At 39.5% G+C, this 26,631-nt stretch overlaps 1 protein-coding gene and 1 pseudogene across 1 annotated transcript in view; both read right to left on the bottom strand.

Annotated features, from left to right (window-relative positions):
• Positions 1-26,631, bottom strand: part of Dnah12 (dynein axonemal heavy chain 12) — a 192,550-nt gene that overhangs the window by 112,148 nt on the left and 53,771 nt on the right. Inside the window, exons 14-25 of the mRNA XM_052189938.1 lie at positions 25,116-25,241; positions 23,879-24,013; positions 23,380-23,573; positions 22,793-23,036; positions 12,522-12,707; positions 10,645-10,845; positions 6,794-6,988; positions 5,032-5,153; positions 4,652-4,934; positions 952-1,071; positions 494-650; positions 101-273 (exon numbers count right to left, since the gene is read on the bottom strand). Of these exons, the coding sequence (XP_052045898.1) occupies positions 101-273; positions 494-650; positions 952-1,071; positions 4,652-4,934; positions 5,032-5,153; positions 6,794-6,988; positions 10,645-10,845; positions 12,522-12,707; positions 22,793-23,036; positions 23,380-23,573; positions 23,879-24,013; positions 25,116-25,241 (2,136 nt within the window). The remainder of the gene's footprint in view (positions 1-100; positions 274-493; positions 651-951; positions 1,072-4,651; positions 4,935-5,031; positions 5,154-6,793; positions 6,989-10,644; positions 10,846-12,521; positions 12,708-22,792; positions 23,037-23,379; positions 23,574-23,878; positions 24,014-25,115; positions 25,242-26,631) is intronic.
• On the bottom strand, positions 18,617-19,175 carry LOC127690543 (serine/arginine-rich splicing factor 3-like; annotated as a pseudogene).

The raw sequence follows: 26,631 nt of genomic DNA, 5'->3' as shown, positions 1-26,631 counted from the left end.
TAAACAAATGAGGATAGCCTATAAAAAAATTGGAGAAGAAAATAAATTCTGTACCAAAAAGTCATATTCAGTGTGTAAACAAAGTATCTTAAGTGCATACCAATGTTCTGTAGCATCTGTCAGTTAAGGGCGTTATGACAAGTCGAGGTGAGTTGCCAAGATACTCATATGCATATTTGACATTGCAATTGATGATTCGAACTCGAGCATTCTCGGATTCCCAGTAATAACGAAGTTGAGCGAGCCACTGGAAATCTGTATCATGTGAGACACCTAGAAAGAATGAAATAAAATCATCAAGTGAATGTAATTTAAAAGTAATTTTTTATTATCACAGCAAATATTAAAATAATTCATTTTTAATTGTTTTCAAATTAAAGAAAAGATCATCCACTGGGTGATGGTATTTAATCCCAGCAATCAGAGGCATCAGAGGCAGGCAGATCCTGTGAATTTGAGGCTAGCCTTTCATATTAAAAAAATGGTTACCTACCCATATCAATCATGTCCATGACAACATCTCTAGCATGGACATCAATTGTAACCAAAGCTCCCAGTGTGATCCTGGTCTGTTTAGACAACTTCCCTCTCACCAGCTCCACAATGTCATTTAGTTGATACTGGAGTTCCTTGTAGTACTTCTTCAATCCCTACAAAATGGCAGCAGATTAATTGACATTACACACACACACACACACACACACACACACACACATGGCTATGCCTAGAACATATATATATCTTACATATATACTTATTTATGGAATAACTTTGACTTCATAATCTATTTCAAAACATAAGTGAGTTACAGAGTGAATCTGTGTAAGCCTAGTAAAAATAACAAGCTCTCAAAAATGTTAATGCTACATATCACAAAGAACAGACAAGAAAACAAAGAAGTATGGAATGAAAAAAAGAATGCCGTTGTTTCAAAGTCCCGTGGTGCTTTACCTCTGTCCCACCACTTATGACTTCCTGTGTCTCGGAGGTCCAGAACATCTGAGACACGCACAGAACGACCTGGCCAGGCCATTCTCTGACCCAGTCTTTTCTTGCAGATTCTGGATAAGCCTGAATAATTAAAATAAATTTCTATGTTTAAAAGTTTACAAGAGAAAAGAAAGCTGCAAACATTAACAATTTTTAAGTTCTTTTGCTGGGTTAGTTGTCAAGGTTTTTGATGAAAAATACAAATTATTTCTATTATAAGGAAAATATAAAAATTTCATTAAACCATTTGAAAAGTCGTGCATAAGGAGCATGAAGATTATGAAATGGGTTTCTGCTTAAGTATAGAGTTTATGAAGATACAAAGGCTTGAAAACAAGTCAAATATAATATATATGGACGGCAAATTTTAATTGAAAAGGAAACTTGCTGGTTAATGCTGTCAACTTGGCAGAATCTAGAGACACCCGGGAGACAGGCCTCTGGTATGACTATGGGGTATAACTCGATTAGGTCGATTCCAGAAGAGCCGTCTCATCTGCAGGTGGGACTGTTCACTGGGCAGATGGCTCTGGTGTGTAGAGAATTAAGAAAGCACGCTAACCGCTAGCAAGCATGCACAGCTCTCCTCTTCCTGGCTGTGGCTGTACTGTGGCCAGCTGCTTGTGGCTCCTGCTTTTGGCCCTTGACACAGTGGACTGTACCTTGAATTGTGAACTAAAATATAAAATTCCTTCTTTATGTTGCCTAGATGAGGTTATTTTATCATAGCAACATAGCCAGTAAGACAGAGACCATATAAAATATTGGAAAACTGGGCTAGTAGTTAGAATGTCTATGTCACGTATCCATAACTTTTCTAAAAACGTATACAACCAGGATATATGATTACATTTATTAAATTATGTACACCTACTAATACCTTCATGTTTTAAAGCTTTACATGTATTTTGGAAGGAAGGCTTAATATTTGAAAAGTAGCTTGTCTTGATAACAAATGGTAACAGCAAATACAAATTATAAATCAAAAAATTTTGTAGAATGAATTTTCAAGTTGATGCTAATGGAAATTACTCTTTTAAAATAACTTATTAAATATAAGCCTATATTACTTATAAAATATTTCTTATTGAAATACTTATAGCTACATTCAAATAACAAAGTAACATAAGCAGTAAGGAAAAGTAGTGATTGCCAGATGTGTGTATGGCAGGCATGTTTTCTATGCCAATGAAGATATTACCTCATGTACAATGTTGACACTTTCCTATGTTTTTTTAAGTTTGTTTGGAATCATAGAGAAAAGAGAAAAAATAAGATTCAATTGCAAAAACAATGATGCTGCAGAAAAAACATCTCAAGAAAATGAGCTCTGGCCTAGCGAGGTTACTCCGTGGTGAAGAGCGTCTAACACTCTTCCAGAGGACCAGGGTCCAGTTCCCAGCATGCATGGCTGGCAGCTCCCAACTGGCAGTTAACTCTAGTTCCAGAGGGATGTGATGTCTCTGGCCTCCATGGGCACTTGCACTGATGTGCACACACTCTCACACAGAGACACATATATACTACACATAATTAAAATAATAATTTTTGAAAGAGAAGCTTCATAGGGCCCTTTAAGAGAAGGCAGCTCACTCACGCAGTGACTTCCTGGAAATCAGCCGCAAGGGCTTTTCAGACTACTATCACTGCTCAGCTGCTCCTTTTCAGACTACTCTCACTGCTCAGCTGCTCCTTTGTACTGGTAAAGGCGGGACAAGGTAACACATACATGCCAAGATTACAATATTTTGATTAGCGTTAAGTGAGGTACATAAAAGTATCCTGGTGCTATATCTTCTTCAATTTATAATATATGTTCATCTCATTTAGAGTTTTAAAGTAGTTAAGCTCAAAAAGCAACAAATGAACTAGATCTTTAGCACCATGTTTGAGAGGGTCTGACCTATTTAAAGCACATGGCTGTTTGCCTACTAGAAATATATAAGTAACACTGCAGCAGTCTATTCTTTGGGTTTTTTGGGGGGGAGGGGTTTGGGTTTTTTTTGGATTTGGTTTTTTCGAGACAGGGTTTCTCTGTATAGCCCTAGCTGGCCTGGAACTCACTCTGTAGACCAGGCTGGCCTCGAACTCAGATCTGCCTGCCTCTTCCTCCCAAAGTGCTGGGATTACAGGCGTGTGCCACCACCACCTGGCTTATTCTTTGGGTTTTTAAAAAGGGTTGATTTACTTATTTATTGTGGGGGTGGGGATATATGCCAAAGAACAGGTGTGAAGATCAATAGGCAACACATGGGAGTCAGGCCCCCTTTTCCATCATATGGATTTTAGGGATACAACTCAGACTGTCAGGCTTGGCAGCAAGAAACTTTACCTGGTTAGACATTTCTATGGTTTTGTTGTTTGTTTTGTTGGGATAGAGTTACTTTGTAGCCCAAGGTTACTTTGAAGATGAACAGGAACTCTGTAACCCAGGTTGGCCTCAAACTCTGGGCCATAGACCTTCATTAGCTTCTCTAGTGCTGACATTGTAGCCATGAGTTGCTAGTCTGGTACATTTCAATTTTGACACTTACAAAATAAAATTCTGGTCTTTCACCAGCCTCCACAGACCTACTTCTCTTCTCGGCATTCCCTCAGAGTAAATCTCACCTATGTGCTCATGTCAAAAATACTAACGTAATTCTTGAGACATTCTCCCCTCTCTCCCTTTTACTGTACAATAAATTTAAGACCTGTCAAAATTGGATAAAAGTATATTTCTCTGAATAGTGTCTACATTCCTCCATGTCTCCACCACTTGTCTAGTGTTATCCCATACATCTATCTTCTAGGCTAATGCAGGATTTCCTTATTTGTCTTCCTGTTTTGATAGTCTGCTAATCCATTCTTTATACCATAGTCCTAGTGTTATAAAAATATAAACCAGATTATCACTTCCCCGATTAAAATACTCTTAACCTTCCTGTGTTAACAAAACGACTCCCTGCGCATCTTCCTTTCCAACTCCCTTGGTCTTCATTCTCTGTTACGTTCACTCTACTGCAGATGCAGAGGGCTTCTGATGGCTTCTCACAATCCTTCAACCTCCTTGTGTCTTAGGCCTTTACACAGGGTACTAATATGCCCACTCTTTTTTTCTTTATATTTTTATTTTTACTTATTAATCATTTTATTCGTTTACATTTCAAATGATGTCTCCCTTCCTGGTTTCCCTTTTGCAAACCCCTGATCTCATCACCCCTCCCCTTTGCCTATATGAGGGTGTTCCGTCACCCACCCACTCCCACCTCACAGACTTAGCATTCCCCTACGCTGGGGCATCAAGCCTCCATATGACCCAGGGCCTCCCCCCATTAATGCCAGATAAGGCAATCCTCTGCTACATATACAGCTGGAGCCATGGGTCCCTCCTCTTGTTATTTTCACTTTCTCTTTCATATTCAGACTCAGGCTAACTTCCTTTGTGAGCCTATCCCTGGACCCTCTCCCATTCTAAACAGATATACTTTATTATTCTCTCTGATTTACCTCTTATAACATTATCAGTATTGTTGTGTGTGTTATGATGTCTATTATTTTCATCAATTCTTACGAGCAATGTTAGAAATACAGAGAAAAATAATGCTCGACAAAAAAAAACAAACAAAAAACAACAGGATTCGTGGAACACAGATGATCCATTTGATCCTGGGAAGCATACCAGTCTGGACGCAGCGATCACATCATGAATACTTCTGAGCATTAGATCTTCTACTTGAATGAGCCATTTCTCTACAGCGCCCCTCGCGGCAGACGTGGAGATCAGCGCAATCAGCTCCACGCGCTCGCCCTCGGAGCTGTACATGGCTTTAATATCCAGATTAGTCAGGAACTCCAATTTAGCGATGCCCTCAAAGCATTTTTTTAAGTGTGGCTGAACTCTCAGTGGATCTTTGGTCTCTGACAAAATCTCTAGCATTTCATCATTAGATAAAAAGAAAAAGCTAGAAAAGAAATATGGGAATAAAAAACCCTTAGTGCCAACTCATCACACAGCAGAGGCTGTTTTCAGTGATAGCACGGTTTAATCGTCTACCATACCGAGGGAAGAAAAGTCGCTTCTTCTCAAGGTATGCATTCAGACCTTTCATGATTTTCTCCAGAAGGTCATTGCAATTCTGTAGTTTTTCCAACAAGCCTGTTAAAGAAGTAGCAGCAAGCACCTAAAGGACGGATTCATATGAGACATAGTTATGTGCCTGACATAAGACATAAGCACTCATGCACATATGTAAAATGTTTTAGTAAAACTTTTTGAAACTTCATGAAATCAGTAGTGAAATCTTCCCTCCCCTTTTTTGATACAGGTCTCACTATGTAGCCCAGGCTGGCCATGGCCTTGTAATTCTTTTTGCTCTACCCCCACAAATGCTGGGATTGGAGGAACCACATCCAGCTTTGAAATTTCTTTTATAATGTAAAAATAACAAAATTCACTACATCATACATATTATAAACCAATAATAACATTAGCTAAAATGATGTTATATTTATAGATTCTTAATATTATTTATTTGTCATTTTAGCTTTTATAACTGTGAATTTTAAACTTAATCTACAGCAGGTTTGGCAAGCTACATCTCACCAGGCAGATCTAGCTAGCTGCTAGCAATTGCATAGTCCTCAAATTTTTATAGTCCTAATAATTTTTTTATACTTTCAGAAGGTTAAAAAATGAAAAGAGGACTAGGGAAGCAGCTCAGTTGGCAGCTTGCTTGGCATGGGTGAGGCCCAGGGTCTATTGCTAGCATCATGTATGAACTGAGTGTGCTGGCCCACGGGTGCACGGCTGCAGCCCAGGCTTTCACAGGTGGGTGCAGAAGGGTCAGAAGTTCAAGGTCATTCTCAGCTACATAGAGAATTTGAAGCAACTTGGGCTAGAGGCCCTGTCTCAAAAAATTAAATTAAATTATAAAAATGAAGGCAATAATGCTATTTCATAACCTAAGTAACAATGTGTCATATGGTGGAAACATATACCCATTCATTATGTATTAGTTCTGACTGATTTTTCACTATATGATGGGAGAAGAAAGGATTAAAAAATAGGCTACATGCCTTACAAAGCCTAAAGAAACATATTAACTGGCTCTTCACAGAAGACTTCTGACCTCTAATCTACAAGAAATTATGTACAAGCTCCTAAAGTAAAAAAGAAAGGTTAATTTTCTTGAAACTCATACATTTCTGTAATTAACACTCAATAATTCTAGTACTTCAGTTTTTCTCTCAGCATTGGGAAAAGTTATTCATTTAGTTAAATACATTTTAAAAGTAGATGCATAGCTATGGTTTAGGCTAAACAGGTGAAAAATACTGGCTTTCAGCATTAGAATCCTGTACAGGTGCTCTTAATTGAAGAGACACGCAGGAACTGAGATCAGTTGATGTCTCAACTGTTTCCCCTGATTAACACTTCCAAGCAAACATAGAACCACTTATACTGATCATACTTTCTCCATCCTCTGCATTATCTCATTGTTTTATGTATCTGTTTACTTTCTGAGGTGGTTGAATATAATAGGAGTCGATTCAGTTACCTGTATCTAAAGTAGTTACACTGTGTGTATGTTTGTATGTGTGTGTGTGTGTGTGTGTGTGTATTGCAAGTAGTACTTTTATGAAGTGAAACAAATTATTTTGATACTTTCAAACTTGTATTTTTATGAACTTAAATTGTATGAGCTTTCCAATTTGTATACAATGAGTGAGTTCTGTTTTAATAATCAGAAAAAAGTCAAATGCTTTCTCCAAAGCCCCAAATAAGGTTCACCTGTTATAAGAAAGAGAGCAAACTCTTCACCTTTGGATCCTTAGCACAAAACTTCATGATATCCTTCCAGTGTCTGTCCACTGTCTGAAACTGCCGCCCTTCCTCTGGCATCTGCTGCATGATATCCTCAGAACAGAAGATGGGCTCTAAGTACAGCCACTGAGCTTGCACTTTCAACCACTCGTCAATTGTCTCCTGGATCCGAATCAGACGGTCTTCCCAGGCCTTAACAAAAAGTATACCGTACTAAATTCCAGGCTTTAAATGAAAAACTATAAATTATAGGGGAAACATATTTAGAATTCCCTATTATTTTACTATCAATGCAAAACTATTTACACCTTAAGATCACTTACAGGAGACTCACCTAGGCTTAGAAAAACCATAGGCAGTGTAAGGTTTCCCTAAATCAATAGAACTCGCTTTGGTAATGATTATAAAGTTATTTCACATCCTCATCTCTCCAGGAATCAGTCTAAATCCTAAATGTATGCATACACTAAATGTATATCCTGCTCTACACCAGGGATTAGCCACTATGGATGATGCTATTCTACACACCAGGCAATATTTCAGTGTCTGGAGTACCACACTGTCTGCGCTATCACGGTGTGAGTTAGTACTCGTAGGGGCAGGACGCTGTCAATGTCTAGTGGGTGGAGGCCAGAAATACTGCTAAAAGTGCTTCAATATGCACAACAGTCCCCACAACAAAGAATTATTCATCCCAGGAACAGAGAGATGGTTTATGGATAAAATTAGTCTTCCCACTAACACGGATGTCTAGAATTTGGGGCCAAAATGGGGCCCACACAGTGGAAGGAGATAAAAGGTCTCTACAAGTTGCCCTCTGACCTTGGCACATACACTGTGACATCCCTGCATGCACACACATACACAAACACACACGCAGTAATAAGTAAGCACATAAAGAAAAGAAAGGATTATAAAAATGTATGTGTGTATATATATGCATACATACATATATATATATATATATATATATATATATAGAGAGAGAGAGAGAGAGAGTTAATCAGTCCCAAACATCAATAGTGTAAAGTTGAATATCTTGCTCTAAATCAGCACAGTTTGAAGAGAATTTAAAATAAAGTAAAATAAGCCTGTGTATCGCCAGAGATTGCCCGGGTTAGGAAGTGCATAGCTTAAGGTCCTGGGTTTGAGACTTCATCTCTATTTTGTTAAACATAAAAGAGCTTCTAAAGTACTCTTCTTAAACAAGAACTTTCTAACAGGTGTTATATGTATGCATGTGTGCGTGTGTTCTAATATATATAATATACATATGCTTCTAATCTATATATAGAGAATGTAATATATATATTACATATGTATGTATATGTATTATTTTTTAAACAAGAAAGGCCAAGCTAGCCAGGTGTGTAGTAGCATATCCAGTGTTATATCCTCTATCTTGAGAGAAGGCCTTTTATTCCAGGCTAGCCTCTAACTCTCTAAGTAGCACAGGCTAGATTGGAATACATGTTGATTCTCCTGCCTCAGATTCCCAAGTACGGGGATTATAAGCTTTTCTAGGAGCAGCTAAGAAGTAATCTCTAATTGTGCATGTACAAAAATCTGCCTTCCCGGTTACCACTACAGTAGATGGCTATATTAGAGACATTCATCTCTTCAGTATAAATGTACACACACACACACACACACACACACACGCATGCACACATGCACACTTGTACACATATGTACATGCACACATACATGGGTGAACACACACTGCACCATATTCCCTACTTTCTTTGTTCAATGTTATCCTCAGAATTTTCCTTACTTTATACAGTTTATAACTCTTTCTTAATCTTTCATCTCCTGGTTGAACTTTTTGGCTTTGTACTCATTAAGGGACAAAAAACACTGGACTTCATTACACTATGAAGTTATTATCATAATTTGTGTTTTTCCATATTTACCCAGGTCAACAATAAAGAAATATTTACTTTTTCTGAAGTGGACAGTAATTCATTAATTATTCTCATGCTTGTTGTTCACAAATAGAATTAAACAGTGACCCAGAGAACTTCACTGTGAGGCTACAGTGTAATGTGTGGTCTGAGTAATTTCTAAAATTAGAAATTCCTAAGAATAAAGTTTTTAATTTCAGTTGCTATAAAAATCTGCTTGCCAGTCTACAGTGTGCACTTAACGTGTGTGAGGCCCTAGTTACAGAAAAGAAGGCAAGTACGGAATGAGGACAGGAGAGGAGGGAGGGAGGGAAGACGTGCAAACAGTGGCTCATGCTGTAATTCCAGTACTTGGCCTCTGAACAACCGTGGCCAATTCAAGGATAGCCCACGATATAGAGTGAGTCCATGACTCAAGAAAAAAGAGGAGGAAGAGGAGAAGGAAGGTAAAGTATGAGAGAACTGGAAGGAATGAAGGAAAGAGAATGGGAAGGAAGAGGAGGGAAGAAAGAATGAGAAGCTGTCAACCCCCTCCCCCCCCACCCCTACCCCCATGGCATTCTCCCCCCCCCCCCCCCCAGTCACTGTCATTTGTTTAGGGTATTTGATCACACTATGAACCCTGAGATTGTGTTGTTTATTGGAAAAACCTGTTTCCAGGTTTGGTGTCTCAGCCTTAGCACACAGCTTTAATCCCAAACAATGAAGGTAAAGTTAGTTTGTAGAAGGAAGCACCCATGTTTGGAAGTGATGTCTAATTGAGTGGCGGACAAAGTGACAAATGAGAGAAAGATTTAACAGGATTCTCACAAGAACAGAGAGGAGAGGGAAGCTACTTAAGGGAGAGCAGCACAGAGAGAGTTGGGGGAGGGGGAGGCAGTTTTAGCAGGAAAGTATTACAGAGACTGCTTGAGGAGAGAACAAGCTAGAACAAGCTAGACACAGGTAAACACAGGAGGAGCCACAGAAGGAGAAGGAGACAGAAGACTACAACAGATTCCTAGAGTTAGTCTGAGGCCAAGCACAGCAGTCCAGTCAAAGGCTGAGAGCAAAGCCAGACTGAATCAGTCAACCTGACAGGAGTTTGAGCCAGAGCAGATGATTGAACCAGCCAGTCGGTGGTCAGAAAGAACAAAAACGGGTGAGTTTATTCAGCAGCAAGTCTTAGAGACAGAAAACATTCTAGGCCTAGATTAGACTGTATGGAAGCTAGAAGCTTCCAGGACTAGGTCTAGGTTAGCAGACTGAGACAGTAAGCCTCAGAGATGAGTTATATCAGGAAAATAAAAGTTACATTTATAGTTATCAAATAAAAATCTTATAAAATATGATTTTCTTATTAAAAGTATTAATCTCTCAAACCCATTGCATGTTATTTTTTTGTTTTTTTTTAATTTTCATACATGCTTTGTCTTTGTATTGTTTACCGTATGCATACAGAACCCACTGAGGACAGGAGAGGGCATCGGATCCTGTGAAACTGCAGGTCCAGATGGTTATTAACCATCACGTGGATGCTGGGAACCAAGCAAGTGCTCTTACCATCACACTCTCTTCAGCCTCCTATGGCACGTTAATCTCCAAATGTGTATTTCTGTTTCTCATCACATAAAATACCAAGGTTCAGGGGCTAGAGAGATGGCTCAGTGGTTAAGAGCACTGACTGCTCTTCCAGAGGTCCTGAGTTCAATTCCCAGCAAACACATGGTGGCTCACAACCATCTGTAATGGGATCCGATGCCCTCTTCTAGTGTATCTGAAGACAGCTGCAGTGTACTTATAAAAATAAAAAATAAATAAATCTTAAAAAAAATACCAAGGTTCTGTTATATCACTTGAATAGACACTTTAAAAGCCATCCAAAAATATTTACAAGAGAACATATATGAATTAAGATAGGCATTTTTTATAAATGACCAGGAGCTATCATATTTAACGTACCTTGATCTCATTCTCAAATGGTTTGATAAAAGGCGAGCCTCTCATTGTCTGAGTTTTTATAATTTGATCATCAAGAATTGCCTGAATCTCGTCCACCGAAGAAAGGATACAGACTCCAGTATCACGATACAGACTTATATGAAAAGAAATATCATCCCAAGTTGCTATCATAGCATTCATGGCCCTCTCTAAGGAAAATTCCTGAAAGGGAGAAATGCAAAAAGAATAGGATGATCAAAATGGGAGTGGGGGGGTGGGGGTGGGGGATGGGATGATGAAAAAAAAAGGAACTTATTTATGTCACTCAATTCTTCTGGGTAACTCAGAAAGCACTGTGCATATACCATAATCTCTATAACTGTCTGTGTCTGTGTGTGCCTGATATCTGTTTGTCTGTCTATCTATCTATCTATCTATCTATTAAAGAGGGTTTTTTTTTTTAACTATTTAAAAAGTTCTTTTGAGAAGCCATGAGCCTGGGATAAAACAAAGCACTACTGTTCTGCTTAAGGAGTGTAACGATAGAGTGATATTCTGCTATACTCATCAGTCAGTGCCTTGCTCAACCACCACCAGAGAGGCTCTCTCCTGCAGTAGACCAGAGCAAACTCAGATAGGGAGAGACCACGGAATACTCAGTCCTAAATGAGACTGTAGTCATCAAATTCCCCCCTCCAGACTCAGGGACCGCTGTGGAAGAAGAAGTGGAAAGACTAGAACCAGGGGGGTTGTAAGACACCAAGCATCAAGACCTTCCAAATACAGCAAGACTGATGCACATGTGAACTCACAGAGACTGTGTCAGCATGCAGACACCATGCACAGGACTTCATCAGTTGCAGTTCCAGTGCTGGGAGGGCCACCCAGAAGCTACCACAAGGGTAGCTCATAAAAAAGAAATTAGCTTTCTCCAATGGACTCTCACTGGGTATACAAACTACTCTTAAGAGCAGGCCCAATGCCCAGCAGCAGATGTCCAACAAACCTTAGAGGTATTTTGCATATTATACATTATGGCTTCTAGTTTTGCGTTTCTATGGGATTCCTGTGCGTGCAGACAAGTGAGTTGTTGCATTGATGTGTGTTTCTCGTGCTTTTTCTTTGGCTCTTCTGTTTGTTTTGCCCTATTCTGGGTTGTTTGATTTCACTTTATTTTATTACTATTTTTTAGATGCCTGTTTGATTTTTAATGAAACAAAAGATCTTTTGATTTTAAGAAAGAAAAGTTGTGGATTGGGGTCAGAGGGGAGGTAGGCAAGGTATGGGAGGAGAACCCATAATAAGAATTTATTGTATGAAAATTTTCTATTTTCAATTAAAAATAGAAAAACAATCCTAGGAAAAAATGAAGTTTTTTTTAAAGTTTAGTTGCTATGAAAACTGCTAAAACAGACAACAGAATAAAATACTCACAGGATTATTTCTGAAGTGGCCTTTTGCAGATAGCCTGTGGCTTAAAGTTTTCTGTTATTCCAAGAACCCTCTTAGGCAATACTGGGAATACACCACACACATACACACACACACACACACACACACACACACACACACACACACAATGCCACATACATATCCCATATCCATCTACCCAGGATTCTTAATGGAATAACCATATACCAATACTAGTATCAACCACCAACTGTATACACCAACTGTATCAGAATGTGGCAGAATTAGGAAGATGCCAAAGGAGCAGTTTCTAGTCTGCATTTCAGAGAGGCAAGTTTATGTTTGTGTTATGAAAGGGTGATCTTCAGTCATCACCCACTCCCTTTCTCTTCCCATTGCTATCCTGTACTATACACATCACACCAAGACAAAACTGTGCCTATCAGAGAACAAACCCTTCAAGTGTTTCGTGTTATCCACATGTTTACCTTACTTGCACCAGCACTTATAACTTCAAAACTTTCTAAATATGGTGTAAGGTTTAATTTTAAAACTTTTCTCAGTGTAGTTCCAGAATCTGGAGTCAGGTCATAGCCCACAATTTCTGACATCTGTTTCCAGTGACGAGCTCTCATTCCAGGATTGCACAGGATGGAGACTGTAGGGATATACTCCTAAGAATGAACACAAACAATAATGTCATTTGACTTCCATACAGATGGATTCTATAAATCAAATCTTAATAATAGAAAGATTGAATTTCTTCAAAGTACTTGAGTACAATCAATACATCAACTAGATTTAGAGGAAAGGAAGAAGGAACAAAAGTATTCCAAAGTTCAAATGCAATATTAGGCATGTAAAATAATCCAGAAATAAACAAAGGAAGAATTAATAAGAAAAATTTTATGAACCTTAATATCACAAAAAGTAAAGTACAAATTTAATAACAAATTTAAGAACTGCGGGGGACTACATAGTAAAAATTACAAATATAATTTTAAAAGAAATAGAGATCTAAATAACTGGAAAGGTGCTAAGATGCTGGAAGAATAAATCATGTTAAGGACAGAGTAGAAGAGAGATATCAGCAAAGAATAATCAGTACTACAAACCTTTTGAAAAAGTCACCTAAAAACATACCACTGTGGGTGGGGGCTTTCTAAAATATATATACATATACATATATTTAAAGAGTTTAGATGTAGTTACTCTATATCAGGGTAACAATTCCCCTACTAAACACCACAGGTCAACACATAAAAAGCCAGGAATAGGTTACCTCTGTACCATAGAAACTTCCCCCCTCCCCTGCCTAAATATTACAGATGTCTTAGTTTGGTTTTTACTGCTGTGAACAGACACCAAGACTAAGGCAACTCTTATAGAGATAACATTTAATTGGTGCTGGCTTACAAGTTCAGAGGTTCAGTCCATTATTAAGGAGGAGCAAGAGGAGCTAAGAGTTCTACATCTTCATCCAAAGGCAGACAAGACAAGACTGGCTTCCAGGGAGCTAGAATGAGGGTCTTAAAGCCCATGCCCACAGTGACACACTTCCTCCAATAAGACCACACCTACTCCAACAAGGCCACACCTCCTAATGGTGCCATTCCTTGGGCCAAGCCTATTCAAACCATCACAACAGGTTATTGCCATTTCTCTTACTAGCCCTCCAGAACCTTATTGCTGAAGATATAACACACTTAAGTCACAGAACATGGAGAAATAAAGCAGATACTGACCTGGATAAATCATACCTCGTGGCCAGTTTTTCTAATGCTGGGAGGTGCTAATGTATGCTACCAGAGGACAAATGTAATTCAATCTTATCCAGCTTGGAATCCCGTGAGCTACAACTACTGTTCTGGTAAGATAAGTCCTTTCATGCAATAATAATGTTTAAATGCTATGGGAGTAGTCAACTGAGTCCTAAGAACTTCCTGTTACATCCACAGATTAGTGGATCTCTCAAACCTCATCAGAGAAGCTTATTTTTGTAGTAGATGATAATTAATACAGAGACCACAACTGGACAAGGTACAGAGAGTAAAGACTGGAACAATCACCCCTAAATGGGATATCACCATCACACCCTATCTTCCCAAGGCTCGAAGGTCGTAACAGAAGAGTGGGTAGAAAGATGGAAAGAGCAGAGGCAGTGAATGACTCTAAGGAGACACAGCTTTCTGAACATAACAGGAAGGTAGCTGCACATATGAACTCAGAGCAGCTGTGATAGCATGTACAAGACCTGTGCAGACTCTTGTCTGGACAAGACCTGGACAAAATCCACCCATGGATGAGGATGTTGACCATGAAGTCCCATTTCTAGATTAGGAGCTATTGTTTAGATATAATTGCTGAGAGAGGGAGAATCGGTTTTCTTTAAAGGTGTAGCCCCTGGTAGATCAATCTTGCTGTAGTGGATGGACACACACCCAAGAGTATATGGGCAGCGCAAATTGCACACTATGAGGGCACAAAGTTGGATGGATATGGAAGGGGAGAGAATGGAAGGGTCTGGAGGGGTGAATGAAATCAAAATACAAGGTATGAATGCTCTAGTATGCTCTTTGCTGTTATGATAAAACAATGACCAAAAATAACTTGGGGAGGAAAGAGTTTATTAGGCTTACAGGCTATAGACCATCACTGAGGGAAGCCAAGACATGAACCTAGAGGCAGAAACTGAAGCAAATGCTCGTGAAAAAAATGCTGCTTGCTGGCTTGTTCTCCTTGGCTTGCCCAACTACTTTCTTTCACACCCTAGGTTTACCTGCACAGGGTGGATCCCCCTACAGTGGTCTGGGTCCTCCTTTATCAATTATCTGTCAAGGTAATACCCCCCACAATCATGCCCACATGCCAGTCTAATGGAGGCCATTCTCCTCAACTGAGATTCCTTCTTCCCAAACACATCTAGATTTGTGTCAAGTGGACAAAAACTAATCAGAACAATTAAATTCTCAAAAATATTAATAAAACTATTTATAAAAGAATAAATCATCTTAAGATAACAGTACTATAAAAATTGGTCTATAAATTTAATCCCTGTCTTAGTTATTCTCCTATTGCTGTGAAAAAAAACCACTGCAAACCAAGGCAACTTATAAAAGAAAGCACTTAATTCAGGTGAAGTTCAGAGAATTAAGAGTCTGTGATGGCAGAGTGAAGGAACAGCTAAGAGCTGACATCGTGATCCACAACCAGGAGGCAAAGAGAGACCACTAGGGATCCCAGGAGTGTTCTGAAACCTGAGCATCCCCCCAAGGCACACCTCCTCCAAAAGGCCATACCTCCTAATCCTTCCCAAAGGGTTCCACTAACTGGGGACTGTGAACCTATCGTGGGCTATTCTCATTCAAACTACCACAATCCCCACCCAAACCCCAGTTGCCTTTCTAGCAGAAATCCACACACTGATAGGGAAAATGTAAGTTAATCAGAATAGCCACAGCAAATTTCAGAAAGAACAAAGTTGGGAGACTCACACTTTTCGATTTTAAAACATATTATAAAAAATTACATAATAATTTTGGGAGCCCATTCTAGCCAGGGAGGTAAATATACTAACTGCAGATCTCCACCTATTCCTCCTCTTCTCCACTCAATCCCCCAGGCTTATTCCAGATCTGCTGCAGACCAACGACTGCTGCCCTACCTTCCTTTCACCTGCCCCTGCCTAAATCTACCCCCCCACACACACACACACACCATGCTCCAACAGAGATCACTTAGCCCTCCTCCTTCAACCTTTCTTCCTCCTACTCACCACTTCATCCTGGCCCTCAATGCTGGCAGGTATTCTGTGGGAGCCGCAGGCCTCTCTGACCAGGAAGCAAGTAGGCTAACTACAGATCTACTCTTCTCTTCTAGATCCAGTTCTCTAGTCTTATTCCCAGCTCTGTAGCTGATCACTTGTCACAGCCTCCCTGCCCTTTCCCCACCTCCATCTCCATGGGATCACAGAGATCTTCCCCACTAAATGTCTTTGCCCCTACTTATTGCTTTATCCCAGCCCCCACCTCCAGTAAACATTCCCTGGGAGCCCTGCTCTGACCAGGGAAGCTAGTAGTCTACCTGTGGATCTTCACCTCTCACTCCTGTGGTCTACCCAACCTTTGCTGAGTCCCCAATGGATTATGTAGATCTCCACTAACCTCCCTCCTCACTCACTCTTCTTGTTATTCCAACCCCCAACTCCAGCAGGCACTCTCTGAGGACCTGGCAGCCAAGCCAGCCAGAGAAGCGAGGAAGCCAGAGAAGCAGACAGTCCAGCTATAGATCTTCACTCTCCATCCTCTCCTGCATATCCAATCCTCCCGTCTCAATGCCAGCTCTGTAGCAAACTTCCCGTTGTGGCCTCTCCTCATTCTCTATCACCATTCCCAGGAAATTTAGCAGATCCTGGTGAACCACCCTACTTTCCTCTCAGCTGAGGACATCCTCAGACCCTGCTCTTCTAGCCCACTCACCATTCCTAAGTGTTAGCTTCCAATATCTAGGAATGCATTTTACACAGAATCCCCAGTGGCCACGCCTATCAAGATCCCAGAAGAATTTTCTACTGGGCAACACACAGCTGCCACACTTTCTTAAGAACTCAGAAACCAAGGAATAAAATACCTACCCACCAGAGACAAGACCAGATATCAGCACCTTTAATTACAATCTTCCCAAATGCAGATGCCTAGATGTTAGCATGAAAACACAGTAACAGCAAGGATAATATGTCTTCACTAAAGGCCAGCAAACCTTACCACAGTATGCTTCAATTACTTCAATACATCTGAAGCAGAAGACACAGACATAGAATATTCTGAATAAATCCCTCAAAGACATCTATGAAACACAAACAGTAAAAGAAAATAAACAAAACAGTTCAATACCTGAAATTAGAAATGGAATCAATAAATAAAGCCAAAACGGAGGGAAATCTGGACATGAAAAATTTAGGATTTCAAACAGGAACCTTAAAGGCAAGTCTTACCAACAGAACACAAGAGATGGGAAAAAAAAAAAAAAGAATCCCAAGCAGTGAAGACATGGTAGAAGGAAATGGATACCTTTGTCAAAGAAAACATAAAATCATTTTTTAAAAATCCTGGCACAAAATGTCCAAGAAATCTGACACACTATGAAAAGACCAAGTCTAAGAAAGACAGAAATAAAGGAAGGAGAAGAAAACCAGTGAAAGGCACAGAAAATATTTTCAGCAAAATCATAGAAGACAAGTTAAAGGAGATGTCTCTCAAGGTACGAGAAGCATACAGAGCACCACAAGTACTAGATCAGAAAAGACATTCTCCTCAGCACATAATAGTCAAAACAACAAATAAACAGAACCAAGAAGAGCCACATGAAGAGCTACAATGAGAAAACAGAGATGTAGTAGGCCTTTAGAGTTAGGTCTTTTCAACAAAGACTCTAGAAGCCAGAAGGGCCTGGACAGATGTCATTTAGACTCTAAGGGACTACAAATGCTAGCCCAGACTATTATACCCAGCAAAACATTCAGTCACAATAGATGAAGAAAACGAGACATTCCATGATAAAACGAACTTTAAGCAATATTTATTTACAAATAGAGCCCTACATAAGGCACTAAAAGGAAACTATAACCTAAAGAGGTAAAACACACTCAAGAAAACACAAAAAAATAAATCCCAAAAGAAGGGATAAACACACAGGTGCACACGTGTGTGTGTGTGTGTGTGTGTGTGTGTGTGTGTACCAAAACCACAAACACCACAAAAACAAAACAACAGGAATCAACAAACACTGCTCACTGTTACCTCTCAACACCGATCAGTGGTCTGTGCAGCAACTCTAAGATGCTAGATCACTATACCCTGCAAAACTTTTCATTACCATAGATGGAGAAAATAAGACATTCTATAGTAAAGTCAAATGTAAACAGTATCTCCCTACAAATGTGTTCACACAGAATGTGCTAAAAGGAAACCTACAACCTATGGAGATTAACTGTAGACTAATAGAATGGACACAAAAACAGGATCCATCTTGACGCTGCATCTGAAAACCACACTTCAACATTAAGGATAGACATTACTACCTTAGACAAGGTAAATGGTTGGGAAAAGATATTCCAAACTAATGGACCCAAGAAGCAAGCTGGTACAAGCACTTTAATATCTAGCAAAATAGACTTCAAAACCAAAACTCACCAAAGAGATAGGGAAGAACCCTACATACTCAACAGAGGAAAAAAAAAATCTACCAAGAAGACATTTAAATTCTTTTTTTTTTAAACTGGGCAGGATCTAGGTTTATTTCAGTCTATGAAAAAGTAAAATTCAAATAAAATTCAACCTTGCTTAAGGGAACACTATGAAGTAACAATTCTTGATATCACAGGCCCTGTATGATCCATTTGAATCCATAGAGAATTACATTGTTTTGTGTGTCACTGTTCCAAGAGACAAAACAAATGTGAACAGCTAAAACATCTTAAAAATGAACCAAGCTTATAAAATCTCAAACAAAACTTTTAATTTTCCTGTACATACTCCTGTCAGATCAAGTTATTTCCTGTACACCACTTTTGCAAACTGGTCTTCTATTTCCTTTCCTTTAACCTGGACTGGCTACGAGACCTTGAGAAGGATTGAGACGGCTTGTGATTTCTCTCACGAGACAGGGACCTTTCTCTTCTATCTCTAGAAAGTGACCTGCCCCGGCTTCTGGAAAAGCTTCCCTTTCTTAGGGATCTGAGCTGAGATGGAGGACTCCTCCTGCAGTAATCGTCTTCCTCAATGACCCCAAGAGGGAGGCAGGCCACGATTCCAACTTCTCTTTTCACCATTCGACAGTTCCACTCTTACACCGCAGCCACATAGTGTTCTTCCATCTAGCTTGCGGACAGCATCAGCAGCGTCTCGGGGATGTGAATTTGAGGAAAGCAAAGCCAGGAGAGTTTCGAGTAACCCACACACTGTGGAGTGGTCCGTAATAGCCAAAAGCCCATTCTAATTCAGTCTTGTCCCCATTGTTTCCAAGATTACCTACATAAACCTTACAGTCCAAGGGACAGGAATCACGATGCATTTCGAGATCCTGGGTTCAAAAGGCCCAAGCTCAAATCCTAACGCTCCCACAGGCCCACCTGCTTCCCTCTGACTCTGTTCCTACAGATGCTCTCGGTCCCGCAGTGTCCACGAAATGGCCGACATTTCAATTCTTAATATCCATGCCTCAAACACAAGGACATCCAAATTTGTAAAAGAATCACTGCTACATTTTAAATCACATATTAACCTTCATACACTGATAGTACGAGATGCCAAAACTCAAGTCTCACCAACAAAAGATCATCCATACAAAAACTAAATAGAGAAATTGGTAGAGCTGAGTGATGAAAAAGGGGGGGGGGGGGCACCTAACAGATATTTACAGAACATTTCATGCAAACACACACAAAAAAAATTGAACAAGCTGCCTAGAAAAGGAAAGATCTTCTATGCTCATGTTTTGATGGGATTAATATAGTAAAAGTGGCAATCCTGCCAAAAGCAATCTACAAGTTCAATGCAATCCTCATCACAACTTGAACATTATTCTTCACAGATCCTGGAAGGCTGATTTTCAGCATCATGATAAGACCCTATTGCTGAAGACACAATGCATTTTGGTTGTAGGATATATATCAAGTTGAAACTGACTGGAAAATTTTCTCCATGCTCACTAGCTTTCATAGTGATGGAAAGTATTATGCAGGCTACTGGGGGAAGAGAAGGCATTGGTGATGTTGCCTAGTGCGGGACACTGCCTGCTACAATATCAACCTACCAGGCAAGATGTGATTACAGGTGCAATGGTGACATGAAGGTTATTGGGATAATCAACTACTTTCTAATAGGATCTAAGACACGCTTCACAGAAGGGAACCCCTGCCTGGGACTGTAACTGTAGTGACAAGCCCAAGGCTCAGGAGGTCATAGGCCCCAGAGAGGAGCACGCTACTGTTGTTCCATTAAATACACAGGTCTAACTGCCTTCTAAAGAGCTAGGTATGGACTGTAGATTAGCACTGCTCTCACCTAGGCAAAGGAGCTTCTATCTTTGGTGGGCAGCAGTTAATGCAGAGACTGCCGGAGTGCTAAGAATAAGTCCCTATTGAGTGCTTAGAGCTAAATGGAACCTTTATATCACACACCTGCCTTGGGCACAGGGAACATCATGGAAAGGCAAATGTTAAGAATATAAGAGCCAGAGGGTGGAAAGAAGCCTTTGAAATGCTGTCTTCAAGAAATGACATAATAGTCATGAATTGCTGTAGCTACATGCTGCCTGTTTGAGGCCTGCTCAACATCCAGTGAACAAGAGCAGGGAACATTCTGGCAGGCATCACTAGTTGAATTTTTTGTTGTTTTAGTTTTTAAAGAAGACCTGAAGGGGTGGGAAAAGGAAGAACAATATGGGCCAGGAGCTGGGAGTAGGGGCTTATACCTATAATCACAGCACTGCCATTTTGAGACTAGTCCGTGCTACACAGAGAACAGGCTAAGCAGGGGCGTACAGAATGAGCTTGTCTCAGTAAAAAAGAGCAAAAGATCTGAAAAGGCATTTCTCCAAAGAAGACATGAAAATGGCCAATAAGCTCGTGAGAAGATATTCAGCCTTCGAATAGATGCAAGTCAGAACCATGAGATTCCACTTCATACTCACTGGAGTGGCCAAAGGCACCAAAGGTGATCATAGCAAGTATAGAGTGTGTTCCCCAGCAAGTGGCAAGCTCCTTTATGCTCTCCTGTGACCCATGGGAATACTACGAAGCTGACTCCATAATACTGGAGGGACTGTGGACACAGGTAAAGCACAGAAAACCCAGAGACAGAGAAGTAGATGTTATATATAAAATAAGTGTTATGATCAGCCTTGTAGTATCAATTTTAACAGCTTATAATATTCAAAGTAAATTAAGCAAAATAAATATGCTACATGTTACAGAAAGTAAGACAATACATTCACAATACATTCACAGTTATATATGTAATAGATGTATGAAAATACTCAAGAAAGTGCTAGCCGGGTGGTGGTGGTACAAGCCTGTATCCCTGCACTCTGGGAGGCAGAGGAAGGTGGATTTTTGAGTTCGAGGCCAGGCCGGTCTACAGAGTGAGTTCCAGGACAGCCAGGGCTATACAGAGAAACCCTGTCTTGAAAAAAAACAAAATCCAAAAAAAACAAAACAATAAAAATAAAAAAAAATTTAAAAAAAAGAAAGTGCTAACACTGACCACCTGAGTAATAGAGCTGAGAGAGGAGAGCTTGCAGATGTGCATGTTTGGACCATAAACTATATCAAACATTGGAAGTAATCCTTAAGTAGTTTACTACTTCTTTAATGAGGCAACTCCTTCAATCATTGGAAGAGCATGACACAGATAGGGCAGAACTTCGTCACACCACAGACCTGTAGCCTGGGCACACTAGCTATGCACTTGGCATCTCCACTAGAACCACTGGCGCATTATTACAGAGTGAGCCACAGTTGTCCTCTGGTCTCCACACAGGTGCGGATAGATGCCTGTACATAAACATGCTCTTCCATACACAAATACACAGTAAACACATGTGCTTGTGCCTGTGCATACACATTAATATTTTTGCCTGGAATGAAGAAGATGGGAATTTGATCCAAGCTGAGGCAAAAATATTTTAAAATTGCACTGAATGATGTAGATCTCTCTTTCCATCTTTTGTTTTGAGTTTTATGAGACAAGATCTTACTAGATGGCCCACTCTAGCCTGGAACTTGTAATCCCTCTACCTCAGCCTCTAGGTACTGGCATGAAAGGCATGTGCCACCACATCAATCTCCACATTTTCCTTTTTCTTTAAGTATCAGTGTTATTCTCTTGAAACAGCTATCTCAGAGCTATAGGAAGTTCACAACTAACCCTTAAAAACTTGTAAATTAAGAAGGAACCAAATTAGCCCGGCCCTTGGGAGGCAGAAGCAAGCAGATTTCTGAGTTCAAGTCCAGTCTGGTCTACAAGAGTGAGTTCCAGAGCTACACAGAAACACCCTGACTCAAAAAAAAATCAAACCCCCCTCAAAAGAAGGAACCAAATTGAAGCCAATTTGAATACATCTTCCATTTTGAATAGGGAGTCAAGAAAAGTTTAACTCCCCAAGACCTCCCTGGATGAGTGACATGCTGACTGGCAAGTTGAGACATGAATGCTGGGCAAGCCGCCCTGTCACAGTTAAGCAAACCAACCAATGAGAACAGGATATGTGTACCACAAAGACATATTTCTAGGTGGAAAGTGTAACTGAAACTTGGCACAGATGTTTGTGACTTTTGTGATTTGTTTGCTTAGAAGCTCTATAGCATTCTGGCTTGGGGTTGCAGTGACCCAATAACAGTGAGGAGAGAAAGAGAGAGAGGAGAGAGAGGGGGGGGAGGGAGGGAGGGAGGGAGGGAGGGAGGGAGGGAGAGGGAGAGAGTCCTTTCACAGAGGAATATGATTAGCCCCGTTTGGGCTCTATGCTTATCCCGAATCAATTACCCCAGACACAAATGATGTATTAGGACTAGCTCTCCTTGCATCAGGTACTCAGAGGAGAAGACTGGCTAGCTACTGATTAAACCCGTTTTACATGGAGCTGGACTAATGACATATACAAAGTCTAAGATCAGAGGATGGATTTTATATTTTATATAATATACAACTTAATATTGCAAAGAGATGTATAATTTTTAAATGCCATTTGAACACATTTATACCTTAAAAGCCTTTATCTGCTCCATCACTGTAGTACACATAGTAATTGTAGGACTCTCTTTTGGTTCTTCTTCGGGTTTCTCTTCCATCAAAGATCGTTTTCTTGCTGCCTTTCTTCTTTCTTGTAATTCTTTCTTTTGCTTAGTGAGGAAGAACTTCAGTGTCTTAAAAACTTCTCGGGAAAAGTCATCTATGTCAGCTTCCATGCTTTCTCCATTAAGGTCCAGAAACCCTCCATCCATCCACCTGAATTTAAAGAAAACGTCATTTAAAACTCACATTTTTTAACTACGTAGAAGTATTAAGAAACTTTTGTGTAGATTCTAATTTTTTTTTCTGTTAGACAACCGAGGCACACAGGTAGAGCTGACGGAAAAGGAATAGATTTAACAGCATCGTTTCCACAGCAGTGTCTGTGCTAAAACACACATCCAGCTACAAACAGGCAAGAACACTATCCAAATAAGAACGAACTTGACCCCACACCTCTAATTCTGTGTGTTAGTAAGCCAGCTACATAAAATGCAAACTGACTAAGAACACCGTTTATATCTTTGCTTAATTTTGTTATTATGCTACCCAAAATTACCGTTTTTCTGTTCGCTGCCACTTCAGAACAAAATTAAAAAACTTCTGGTAGGGCTCAATGGTGACTTTTAATTTTTCTAGTTCAGGATACTTTGTCAATTCCCATTTGAAAAGTTCCTCTTCTTTATTAATAAACTGGACAGCTTCTTCCGATTCCTGAATCCGTTTCTGCAGTTGTCTTACATCTGCCACGTACTAAAAGCAAACAAATGTCCATTCTAGAAATATCCAGATGGCATTAAAGCAAGATTGCATAACACTGCATCAGGTTGCTCTTTTATTTATACAGTGACTTTAAGTATTAACTTCACAGCATCACTACGATGAGGAGTATGATATCGTTACACACACTATATGATAATAAACTAAGTCAAACAGTATCAGGCTTAAGAATCAAGCCTGATACTTGGTAAATTCATGCTTGTTTATTTTGAAACAGGGTTACTCTGCCCTGTATTAACCTATAGCTGACCACAGCCACAGTCCTACATGTATCTGACCTGTTGCATGCGGTCCAGTTCTGCAAACTCTGTGAACTCTTCCATGCGACGTGATTCTTTTTCTATTTCCAAAATCAGTTTCTCTCTCTTAGCTATTAGTTCATTTTCTTTCGCACGTTTAGAATGCTCAATGAGCTTTTTAAAAAGATAATTTAATGAAGTTAATTAATGCAGCAGAAAGAAAAATTTACAAAGAATTTACATGAATGTATGATAGTAATTTTCAGAAAATGGAAACAATCATTTTCTTTAATGACTGATGTAAAAATGCAAAGAGTAAATCAGAGACAAAATTTACAAGAGCTTTCAAAACACAAAATTATTTATTATATAGTTTGACTGTTTAATACATTTGGTATAATATTAAAAGCTAATATTTTTAAGTATGCACATACCATATATCAAGATCTGCTAAGTGTCCTTTCTATATCATTATTTTCTCTTCAAAGAAAAAGAGATATATGGAAATCGAGATATATCAAAGTTGCAAGATCATAAAAGAAAAAAATCTTGTCTATGCCATGCTTTTCAGTATTATTCTATTTTATCTCCCAATTCAGGATAAAGCACCTGATTACTTCTTGGGGTTTTAAATTATCAGTCTGATATAAAATCCTAAGTCTGCAACTTCCAATCTCTGTGAACTTGAACAAGTGAATCAACTTCTCTGAGTTTCATTTTAAATGAGGCAAATAGAAGCAGCTGTGATTTTATGAGTATTTAATAATTTAATAAACAGGAACCACTTAGTTCAGTGCTTACTATTAATTTTTGTAATGGTTTTGACCTCTTTGTTCCCTCCTATATCTACTAAAGCTGGTGAGTTAAACCTAGAAACATGTTCTAAGCTGACAAGGCCATAACAGGTAAAAGACAGCCACATCGATGCACATGAAGTTCTTAAAGCCAGTGGTATGAAAATGAAACGTCCACTCTGCACTTAAAATGCTGCATGTGGACAGTGAGATGGCTCAGCCAGTAAAGGTGACTGCCGCTAATCCCAATAGCCCGAGTTCAATACCCACACCCCACAAGTAGAAGTAGTCAACTCCTGAAAATTTTCCTCTTTTCTCCCCATGCATACCATAGTACAGAGAGAGAGAGAGAGAGAGAGAGAGAGAGAGAGAGAGAGAGAGAGAGAGAGAGAGAGAGAGAGAAAGGAGAATGGAAGGAAGAAGGAGGGGAAATGATACTAAAAATGTCAGAACACAAATTATACACTTAAAAATATACTTACTTCATCATTCTCATCAAAGACAGGGCTGATTTTAGTAGGCCACAAAAGGACTGTTGAATTTAAATTTAAGTCATCTGGAGACATTAGAAAAGCATCTAAAAAGTAACTCATTTGACGTTTAGATTCCTACAAAAGAAACTCTAGATATATATATAGCATAAAAAAAAGAATAGAGCCAACAATTTCTAATGTTCTTTCAAATTTAATATTTTATGCACTGTCCAACTCACATGGATATTTCATCAGCTTATTTCATATGTTTATTTGGCTTCAAGCCATACACCTATACCTTACTGTAAGTTTTAAAACACTATAAATGTGAGGGTGGCACATGCTGGTAGGATTTGCTGAAGGAGGCAGAGGCAGGAAGACCATGAGGTGGAGGCCAGCCTGGGCTAGACATTCTTAGCAGGGCATGGTAGAGGATGCCTTTAATTCCAGCACTCAGGAACTAGAGGCAGAGGCAGGTAGAGTTTAGTAAGTTCAAAGCCAGTCCAGTCTACAAGTGACTTCCAGGACAGCCAGGGATACACAGAAAAAGCCTGTCTCAAAAGCAAAACACAAAACAACAACAAACCCCAAAACAAAGCAAAACAAACAAGGATGGCTTAGTGTGCAACACACTTGTTGTACCAGACCTGAGTTTCACTCCCCAACACTAAACAGTAACGGGTGTAGTGGTGTGTGCCTGTGATACCAGCATTGAAGGAGGAGGAGGCAGGGTGATCTGAGGGACTGATTACCCAGAAAGATTAGCTGAGTGAGTGAGCCCCAGATCCAGTGCTAGAAATCCTAGCCAAACAAACAAACAAACAAACAAACAAACCCACAGGCGAGTGAGACAGGAAGACACCTGATGTGGACCTGTGGCCTCCACACGCAAAGCCCATCGCACCTCCCCCACAAACACACCTCCATTTACAAAGTTATTTCTCACTTACTGTTGACTTAATATAAAGGTAACTCTTTAACTCTTTATATATGATTTTTAAGGGTAATCAAATGTTTGGCAACCTTTGAAACTTATTTTAAAATATCTTAAATTATCTTTGCTCTTTTTTCAAAAATTATTTTTGTTCTTATGATTCTTTTTCATCTTTGATGATAAATACTTTTATCATCATTTTTCTTAATCTATATCTATAGTAATATTATCTTTTTGTCTGTTTAGCATAACAACAGTAGCCCAGAAAGCACTGTGGTGTGAGGAGGCAGACTATTTTCCTCCCTATGGATTTCACTGAGTATATGTTATACTGCCATGCTGTAACACTTAAAGAAAAGTTGGGGATGGTTAGACCCCTGGGAACCACACAAAGGGTGAGAACTGACCGCCTCCCTCAGGCTGTTCTCTGACCTCCACACACAGGTCCTATCACGTGCACACTCTCACAGCTTCATTAACTCATTCATTTAAATGTAATTTTTTAAAAAGTTGGGCTTGGTGGTACTCTAGGATGTTCAGAAGAGAAGATGGTAAGTTCAAGGCATGTAGGATACACTGAATTAGCAAGAC

This window comes from Apodemus sylvaticus, chromosome 8 (genome assembly GCF_947179515.1).
Source record: "Apodemus sylvaticus chromosome 8, mApoSyl1.1, whole genome shotgun sequence".
NCBI lineage: Eukaryota > Metazoa > Chordata > Mammalia > Rodentia > Muridae > Apodemus > Apodemus sylvaticus.
The sequence above is the reverse complement of the archived record's forward strand: the minus strand, read 5'-3'. Positions and strand labels throughout refer to the sequence as shown.